The 10,863-nt window shown below is 32.2% G+C and overlaps 1 protein-coding gene across 1 annotated transcript in view; it reads right to left on the minus strand.

The window, feature by feature from the left end:
* Window positions 1–8,726, minus strand: part of IKKepsilon (I-kappaB kinase epsilon) — a 10,435-nt gene extending 1,709 nt beyond the window's left edge. Inside the window, exons 1-2 of the mRNA XM_014433314.2 lie at window positions 7,164–8,726; window positions 1,147–1,422 (exon numbers count right to left, since the gene is read on the minus strand). Of these exons, the coding sequence (XP_014288800.1) occupies window positions 1,147–1,422; window positions 7,164–8,678 (1,791 nt within the window). The 5' untranslated portion in view covers window positions 8,679–8,726. The remainder of the gene's footprint in view (window positions 1–1,146; window positions 1,423–7,163) is intronic.
* Window positions 8,727–10,863: the final 2,137 nt, after the last annotated feature.

Consider the following 10,863-nt stretch of genomic DNA (forward strand, 5'->3'; position numbering starts at 1 on the left):
GCTGACCGCACACCCCGAAAAACTTCTCCAATCATAAAATATTTATGTTCACCTCAATAATTCAAATCATGTAATACACATAGAAGATCATCAGTATTAATTAAAATTATTAGGAGAAACAAAAGAATTAATAATAATAATAAAAAAGTCTTAACGAACCTGTGTGTTCGATGCCAATACCACCAATCGTATTCTATATATATATATCTGTCCAGAGATGTCCATCCAAACCCAAATCTACTAAATCAGACTTCTAAATCCTAATGTTCCCATCTAAGTTTCAGTCTACCCTTCGGACATTTACCCGTCGGATAGAGTTTATTAACATTTTAAGGATTATAGTAGGAAGGATAATAGTTTATTAAATTATAACTTTAAAGTTTTTGGATATAAGCAATTTTGAAATTGAAAAATAACAAGCATTTGCCGCTTTTAACCTTGTTTTTATATAAAAACATTATTGATACAAAATTTCACCACAAAAATTGGTTCAAGTTCTCTTTATAATCCCTTTCCTAAATGTGTAATTAATTGAATTGACTAAATTATATGAAATTAGGTACAGGATGATACTAGAATCAAAACTCCCAGTTATTGATACAAAAATTGTTTTCTTTTCTATAAGTGAGGTACATCCTCCGGTAAAATACCGAAAGAGAGTATCTAATAGATAAGGAAAAACTTGTAGGTTAATTATGATGTTGGTTACATCAGCTCTCGAGATAGAATCATTTTCCAGAATTGCTAATTTCTTATTAAGTACTATATCCAATACCCTCCAAGAAAAGTAGTAAACCAGGTTTTTTTTTTTTTAATATTCAACATGGATTTGTGAAAATTGCTGCTTTGTTCGAAAAGTGGCACATCTGACAAAAAAAAAAAAGAAAAGTTTTTTTAGTTGTATTTGAAGTATACCATGTATTGTATCATAGACTGGAGGTAATTTGTAACAACATTAATAGATTTCGGAAACAAAAGTAACAGTAAAGAAAGTAACCACTGTCTATGGTACTATGTTTGGAATACTTCAATTCTAAATAACATTAAAAATATTTTTTTGTAAGATGTGCCACTATTCAAGCAAATCAGCATCATGAATATTATTATTTACATTACTCATTTAATTGTAGTATGTTCCTTCATTACCTTCATTCTTTCTAAAACGTGGAACTGCTCATCATTATATGTCAAACTTCTTGTAGCTCTATCTCGAATCATGTGTTGCCATGAGTCCCTTAGCCTTTGAACACAAGTATTAGCTCGCTGAGGTGCTCTACTCTTCCAGCAGCAACGGCAACCAGCAGAATTTTTTTCCCATTCTTTACTAAGTGTGTCTTGGGTATAAAATCTAGAATAAAGTTGCTTAATGGCAATGTTTAGTCCACTAACTAGTTCTTGATTAATGCCACCTTCTAGCTCTGCCTACAATCAGAAAAAAAATTAATTAAAAATGAAAGAAGGAATACTATAAATTATATAGAAAAACAATGTACCATTATATATATCTTCAATTAATGTTACCCACTCTTTGCATAAATACCACACTCCAATATTTCATATTACTCAATAAGTTTGACTTCAGAGGCATGAATAAGACCAAATCTATCATCTGTTTTATTAAAAAAAAAAATCAACAATACTTGATAAAATAAGGTATACAGAAGAGAATTAATGTTTCAAATTGATCATAATTAGTCCATTTTGCCAAAATTTGATGTCTAAGTAGAGGTTGCCGCCCAGTTCAACCTAGAGTAGGAATTTGATATTAATTTTATGGGAACACTATGAAATAAATATTAAATGGCTCAGAAGGGAATCAATACACATTAATCAAAACCGGGTGCTAAGGGGCTCCCACCCTAATGGGCTCAGCCTAAGACTTATATAGGCATTATAAACTTATACATTTTCAATTAAAGTCCATTAATTCCATTTAAATAATGATATTAGTTTGAACAAATAAAACCAGATTTTCAATGATATAAAAGGTATTCATTCAGGCACCTTGCTAAGTAATTTCCAAACTATTTCCTCCAAAATTTCAACCAGTAAATGTAACTAAAGTCAGAACTGTTGGGTACGAGATTAGAGCCAGCCACTCCAGAAGCAACCATATGTTTCATTGAATCTAAAAGGGATTACAGACGATTTTCAAAGAAGGATGGACTATAATATAAAAGCCATGACTGATGAACTATAGAGTATTCCACCAGGAAGTAATATTAACCAATGTACTGTCTCATTTGATGTTCTTTTGAAACTAACCCAGCTTTGTTGGTTAATTGAGTTCTCAACTTTGAAAACCAATTGAACTACTATGAAATTTCCACTCCTTGTCTCAAAATATAGAGCGTGATTCCAAATATTCTTTGTATTCTAAGAAATCATAGCAGCCTCTACTCAGCGGCTTTTTGAAAACATAAAAGCATACATATATTTATATTCATTATGTTTAATTGCACTAAAATACCGCATACTTCACTTTATTTCAGCAGTAACATGGGGTTTATCATAGTACTCATAACTTGAAACTTTACAAGGTCTCTAAAGAAGTCATAATTTAATTTTCTGAAGTTATAGTTCTTCAGAAATGGCAGATGAATGTTGACAATGGTGTAATCAATTTCAATAATATTTAATGAAGCATTAGGGTGAGGGGCTCAGAGTACTTGGTTCAGAAGGTTGTGGGTTCAGTACCCAATACCCACCTGGGTTAGACAATATTTATTTCTTGGCAGCCCTAGGAAATGAATCTAGATATTTCCACTATGGGGCTGTATAGGTAAAAAAAAAAAAGTATTTGATTGTGTATCAGTCAAGATCAACATATACAAAACAAATAAACAAATTGTTGCATGGAAAAATACTATAATACATTGAAAAAAAATCATAATTAGATGGAATAGAAATGATACAAAAACAGAAAGAAATGTAAGTTAAAGTAGGAGGAAATACTTTGTAAGGCTGTCCTTATTTAAGGTCTTAAGTTACTTAATTGTTTATAGTTAGCTTGTTTTTAATTTTTTAACACCCTTTAATACAATAATAATTTTAACAATTTAAAAATAATGTCAAAACAATTTAAAAATAATGTCAAAACAATTTAAAAATATATATATTCATAATTTTAGTTTATTATGGTCCAGATTCTAATTGAATCATAATTTCAGTTTTGATATATTTTTTGTTATACTTTTATTTGAAGAGAAATGTACATCAAGTTTATATCAATTAGTGTTTTTTTTCAAAGAATTTTTGAATAAAAATAAATTGTTCATTTTTATTTTACTCTTGTATATTTTTAATGGTTCTTTTCTTCGATACCGACCACCTTCACTTGCACCATCTATTTATTCCTAAGTGTTTATAGTGAATTTCAGAAAATGATGCTAAGTGGCACTACATGCCCTTAAATTTTGCTCTACAATTTAAAAAAAGAATAAATACATAGAGATCATCAGAGTGTAAACTAGTATCTTTTTCTTTTATTTATACCTTAAGAATGAATTTAAGACTTTTCTGACTCCTGTAATTGGGTCAAAAAATAACAACATCAAAAAAAGTCCTGAGGTCTAATTTAGTGTAAAGTTACCCACTTTTATGGTACGGTACAAAGTAATTTTTTTATGATTTCCATATTAATGCCAGAACAACCAAAATTATGCATGCAACGTGAGATATTATAAAATATCATATTATACTAAATAATATGGTATAGGTGTAGTAGTTAGAAAAGTCTAATCTGTATATATTTTTAGTTGATTGTAACTTTAAACATAAGTTTTAATAATGGTTGATATGGAACCATTAAACCTTCTGGTTATAAGTAGACCAAGAAAAAAAATTTACATTATTGGTTTTTATCTCAACTGTAAAATGGAGACAAGGAAGGATCTTAGGAATAGCATTAGAAGAAAAAAATACATAATATCAAATAAAAATCATGACTTCAGGAAATTCAGGGTGTTATAGAATCAAAAAGGTTGTTATGGGGAATGTTGGAAAAAGCAAGAGTGATTATCTTAATTGAATAAGTGATTCATCTTTAAGAAGGATGAAGAAGAAGTAAACAATTAATTAGAGAGAATTGTCTGATCTTGAAGAGAAAGGGATAGTTGATAATTTTAATGAATGGAGATGGTACTTTTCAAGGTTTATTGTGAAAATAGGTAATATAGTGGGCAAGCGGTTGTAATTTTTCCTATATGTATAATTTTGTTCTTTTTATTTTTCTGTTGATATATTTTTTTAAATATTTTATACCTTACTCACTATTATCCTCTTTCATATATATTTATTTTTGTTTATGAATAACTTACATCCAGCTATCTTATGGCAATTTTTTTTAGATTATTACTGTTTTACATCCTCTAAAGGAGAATATAATATAAAGGTTTACTAAGTTTTGGAGACATTTTAGCCAATGTAATAGAATATCAACTGGCTCATTATTTTTTTAATGTATTGACTTTGATAGATCCCTTACTAAGTATTCCATCCAACTATCATCCTTAATTTCTGAAGAATTATGATCTTTATAACTCATGGAAATATTCATTCAGATGAATTTTACTTTCATGGTCAAAAATCCAAAATAATTAGATAAAAAGAGTAATAGCCAGAAAAATTCATCAATATCTAATGATACATGCACTTGAGATTATAAATCAGGTCGAATCAAGTAGAAGCTCAGAAACAGTCAGAAGGGCTTTAAATAGGGCTTTCTCAGAGAAAAAAGGATTTACTTTACCCAAATAAGTTTAGAAATATATCCAAGTTTTGGAATCAAATAATTTTTTTGACTAATCAAAATGCAACATAAAATGTTTATAAGGGAGGAAAATAAAAAAAGGAGTCTTTGAGCCTATATCATTATGGAATTTTCTTTCATTCACTGGTACTAAAACATTGAGATTTTGAAAGATAATTTGAAGTTCAGTGTATGTCAAATGGGTATCTCTAAAATTTCTGAATTTTGGCAGGACAATGACCTGATGAACAGCTGGACTGCTTTGGATTTTGGGATATGGTTAGATCTGTCCTATCCTAAAGAAAGATTCCGGATATAAGTACAGCAATTACAGAGGCATAACACTCCTTCTGGTGGCCTACAAGATAATGACTAACATCTAGCTAAATTAGATATCTTGTTATTAAGAGAATATAATAGGTAACCTCCAAGTAGGGTTCAGGAGAGGAAAGAGCATGCTAGACCAGATCTTTGTCCTGAAACAGATACTCTAAAAACAATGGGAAGCAGATCAGGATGTAGACGCCTTATTTGTCAATTTCAAATCAACCTTTGAAATACTATTAAGAGAAGTAGAAGAAATCAGATTACAAGTAAATGAAGATAAGTAAAGAATATGACTGTAAGCAGAAAAATCAACCCTAATGACGTGGTCTGTATGGATGGCAAATTGTTTCTGAAAGCATACAGTTTCAAATACTTCAGCTCCACAATAACATCAACAAAAATAATCAACTGACTGAGATAAACCAGTGCATAACAAGCATGAACAGAGCCTTCTTCTCCCTGTCAAGAACACTGAAATCCTGAAAAATGTCTAAAAATCTGAAACTGAGGGTCTACCATGCCATGATAAAGCCAGTTATGGTATACGGCTGTGACACCTGGGCTCCTACCCAAAAAAGAAGAATAAAGAGATTTCAATGGAAAGTTCTCCATACTATTACAGGAGCCATTTGGGATTAGAGCCTTAAAACATGGAGAATTAGAACTATGAGTGGTCTGCTTGCAGAGACTGATCAGTCAATATCTCATGACATGAACGTAAGGAGGGTAACATAGGTGGGGCATATGGCTTGAAACAATCCATCAGAACACCACTACACAACAATGAATGCCAGTGTAGATTGCAAGGGACCACATAGAAGGCCAAAAACCAGATGGACTAACAAAATTGACAAAGATGCGGAAGGGCTGAATGCTGTAAACTGAAGAGCAACAGCCTAAAGCAGGAGAAGGCTGTTTTGCCAAACTCTGATTAACCATAGATCTGGCCTGAAATACAAGGTCTGAAGAGTCAACAGAAAAAAAAATACAAATTAACAAATAAATTGTGCTCAATTAAACAGAGATTGTGAACTTTTAAATAAGTATGGTATTATGATTAATTTATTTAGTTTATTGTGAAAACTTTCATGAGCCAGAATTTGTTAACATTTTAAAGAAAATATTTTTATGAAAGATAATTGTTATAGTTTATTTCATAGTAAGTTCCATCTTCTCAGAAATAAATTAATAAAATGTTTCAGTTTTTAGGTTCAATCAGTTTCTTTGAATGAATAAATTATATTTCCTCGATAGCGAAAAATTTTGGGAGTCTCTGTATCTTAATAAACCTTACCAAGATCAGTGAGAGCAGTGGTGCTGGACAAATATAACAACTTACTTATAGGTGCCGAAATGAAATACATAGGCAGGGCAACAGAAAAAATTAGGGGAGACAGCATAAAAAATACAAGAATAGGTGAGTGATCAGAAGTCCTTTCACTGCAGACCACTCTAATGGTATCAATATTTTTTAGTCATTTGGATAAAGAAGATATTCAACCAGCAGATAGAGGATCACTCCCACTTTCACCAATCTTTTAGCATAAACATATCTATATTGTAGAGAACACTATATTTCAATAAAATGAAGGAGCTGAGGAGTCTGGTGGATTTAGATTAAGGCTATTCTTAGCCGATCATGGAACTATATTTGTGAAAGTGAGATTTTAAGTTTGCAATAAGCCGAGGTCATTGGGATGGATTGAGAGAACATAAGGTAATTGGTTGAGCTGTGTGTTAGGAGTGCCCAGATTATAGGCTTAATAGTGGAGAAAAATTAAGATTATTCTCTTTAAAAAAATAAAGAATTTAATTATTATGGCTCAGTCTAATCGATGGTAAAGCATTTTCCTGGTGAGTAATGACAGATAATGTAATCAAATTTTATCCCAGAAAGAACAACCTCATTTTGTCATATTAAATTATTTCAGTATTAAGTTATGCTGAAAGATAATATGTAATAATTCCTTCCAAATAATTAGGACATCAATAAAATTTTGAATAATCTAGCTAACATAATAAATAAATAAATCAAGTATGAATAAAGTAAAAAATTGAATAAAAGGATAAAGATACTAAACCACACCTTCCAGTCTACTGAGTTAGAAGATTTTATGCCAAGAAGATTATATATGATTTGCTGGCTCCTCATAACGATATCTGTAGTTTTTTCAACATATCTAGCCAACTCTAATAATCTATTACTTTTTAAAAATACTTGCAAAAGCTCCTGCTTGACAATATATGTAAACATACTAACACTATCATTTGTTAGCTTACTGCACAAAGACAATTTATCTATTCTTCTTTTACAAGCGTGAGCAATACTACATATATTTTTAGCGATGGAGGCATCATTTTCAACATTTTGAGTATTAGGAAATGTTGGTAGTTTAGGTAGATCATTGTCTACTCCTATCACAACATTATTATTTTCATTGCTGAATAGTATGATTGGGGCCTCATCTGTAGTTAATGGGTAATCTACTCCTAAGGTTTCTTCAGTTATCACATCACATAAATGTTTATTGTCATATAGAAGTATTTGATTAGTTGGTAATACCTCAGTTTGTTCATTAATTTGTTCTTTAAAATCAACAAATTTTTCAACTGGATCAAAGTATATTTTAATATTTTGCATCTTATGAATATGAAAAACATGCATTCTTTTCCTTGATAAGATATTAGTCACTTCTGTAAAAAACTTTTCAAAACTCCATATTTTTTGAGTATCCACTTCAAGAAGTCCAGCTAACAACGGTGTAATATATTTTTTCAATCCAAAACTTAATTGACAGCCCTTGGGAAGAGATCTGCACCAATCAATTGGTCCATTTTCAGATGACTGAGTACCTGATATAACACCAGAAGCTTTTTTTGTGGTAATGTAATACATAGTTTCTTTATTTCTTCGCCCTCCATAAGGTCTAAAAGGAAGATTTCCAGTAGCAACATGATACAATGTAACACCTATAGACCAAAGATCAACAGTTGCACCAAACTTTTTTCCTACAGGTTTTCTAAGCACAGCTCGTTCATACATATCAGGGTGGAGATATTCTTCAGTGCCATACAATGACATAAACTGTTGGTCTTCTTCCAACTCACGAGCAGCACCAAAGTCAGTTAATTTATACACTGTACTACCATCATCACTAATAAACTTCATTATGTTTCCTGGTTTTAAATCTCTATGTACAAGGTTGTTATCACGCAAATGTTTCATACCAGCAGATAGATGCTCAAGTACAAGCAAAAACTCATCTTCTTGTAAGCCATAAGTATTTTCAGGATCATCTAAAATATTGAAAAGGCTACCTCCAGTACAAAGCTCCATGACAATCACCTTGCCCCTTCCATCCTGCTCTTCTTCTATAGCCAGTAACTTAACTATATTTTCATGTTTAACTTTCTTTAAAACCTCAAATTCTCGAATTTGTACATCATGGGGTCTCATGTGACTTAATTGATTAAACGTTTTAACAGCTACAGGTTCACCATTATGTTTGTTTACTCCTTGATAAACGGCCCCAGTTGCTCCTTTACCCAAGACACTGGTTGTACACCACACATAATTCGTTGAACCTCTCAAAAAAGACATAATACAGTCACTGAAGTTGAAAGTTGTTTTGACATACGGTTGTAAACACAAAATGTTATAGTTCACAAATGACACGTTCGAATGATCAAAATGGTTTGACAAATAACTAACAAAATTTATTAACTAAGAGTTAATAAGAAAAACAAGTCAGTGTTGTTTTCTTACTTAATTCTGATTTCTTAGTTTAGTCACATAATAATAATAAATAAAATATGTTTGATATATCTGTCACTTCTTTAATAGCAAAGACTATCTTCCCAAGTATTTTTACCAAATTCTATGGCAAAGCAAGGTTAATCTTTTGCAGTTTGCAGTTATTCTTTAAATAAACAGTTATTAGTTAAATTACTCCATAGTAATGCCAGTTTACTTACAATTCCTAGTAAACTCACTCTGTATACAATGACAAAAATAACTAGCTTTATCTTACGAAATCAATAATAAATTAGAAGCTACCTGATTACATACATGATTAAAAAATTATACTTCTGAAAGAATAGAAAAGGAAAAAAGATATCACAATACTCAATACATACACAAAAAAAAAAAAATATATATATATATATATATATAGATGAAAATTATTTTACTATAACACACACACGTCTCCTATGTACTCTGAACATACTTTTTTGCGTAGCACCACCATTTAATACTCTTAAACAGTAAAATAAAACTCGAATGATCTCGTGTTGCGAGGGAGCACTCCTGGTGTCTATGGTATCGTCAAGCAGAGAGCTTAACAGTTCATCTCTCCTGCGGCTCTTGCATACTCTCAATCGTTACTACGTTATGTTCTCTAAATGTGACGAAAGGACTCCGCAGCAATTCCTTTCCCATATTGGTTTCCAACTTGCGTTATACGACAATACCCTGTTTAATGTCTTCCATTAAGTCCCGCAGGTTCAGCTTTTGCCATGATACTCTTCTATTCTCCTCATGCTCAATCCGCACCCTGACCACTTCCCACAACGTTCTCGTGGCCATACCGTGACCTACAATGTGCTCTTCCATATTTGTAGTGTTTCTGAAATCCCTACCACCCCCTTAAGCCCACAAAGAACTTTGAAAGGCAAAAGCCCTGTAACAGAGTGAACCGAATGGTTGAATGCCGCCACAATCCTTATCATCGCCACGTACGGCTCTGTCCACATAACAGATCATCAAATGGTCGCTTGGTTCCTGTAGAGCCTTTCCCCCCTAATCTTAGGATACCCAGGAATATTAATGTACCACTGTACCTTCTAGCGTTATTATTTCTTCCCTGATGGTAGCACTATAAAATTCTCTCTCCCCCCTTCCTCGGACGAAATTCAGGTTCTTAATGCTCGTAATACTGCTTTCGCTGACCTATCTCGTAACTGATACACCATGGCCGAGATCAATGGTGGACATCCATTTGTACCCTTTCCAAGTAAACGAATATATATCTTCACATCAACGAGCGTAACATTTGCGGAGAGTGTTTTCTGTTGAACTGCTCTAGGCGAGTGTGGGTCGCACTTTGCGCTGAGACAATCTTCACTACTGCCTATGCCTCCTGGAACTCTCTTTATTTCCCACCAGAAGTATCGATGGTTGATGACCTGCAATATCTCATTCAGGCTCCTATGATTCGTTTTCCTTGGTGGTATGCGAAAATATCCTCTTGCTCCGCGTATTGAGATCATCCCCCTACCCTGGAGTACATTCTCCCGGAAAGTGTCGCCCATACCCGGACGGTCCCCTAAGTTCCTTCTTCACGGCATTGACTATTGTGGGGTAGCTTACTATTAACCATCATTCCCAGCTTTTTCATTTTTTTTTAATTCTTCCCGAATATGCTGACGAAGTGCGTATGTTTATCATGAAGGGATTGGCATGAGTTAAAACATTTTAAAGCAAAATAATGAACTCTGGTTGATTTGAAATAACAAACTTCGGTTATTATAATTTAGAGATAAGTTTTTTCTTTCAGAATAAACCTTAATCCATATTGTATTAATATTATTGACAAAACTAAAACACACGAATATTGATTGGGAGGAAGCTTATTGCATTATTTTGTCCCGTACCCGTACACAGCTGAGTCTTCCAATAGAGTTATGAATCGAAATATAGATATTTTCAGTATCAAATGGTGAAAATTTTTCAAGAAGAGTTTTATAAGATATGCAGCAAATATTAGAACATTCAACAAAAACTG

The sequence above is a fragment of the Halyomorpha halys genome, unplaced genomic scaffold, assembly GCF_000696795.3.
Source record: "Halyomorpha halys isolate HHAL.00 unplaced genomic scaffold, Hhal_1.1 Scaffold1186.1, whole genome shotgun sequence".
Classification (NCBI taxonomy): Eukaryota; Metazoa; Arthropoda; class Insecta; order Hemiptera; family Pentatomidae; genus Halyomorpha; species Halyomorpha halys.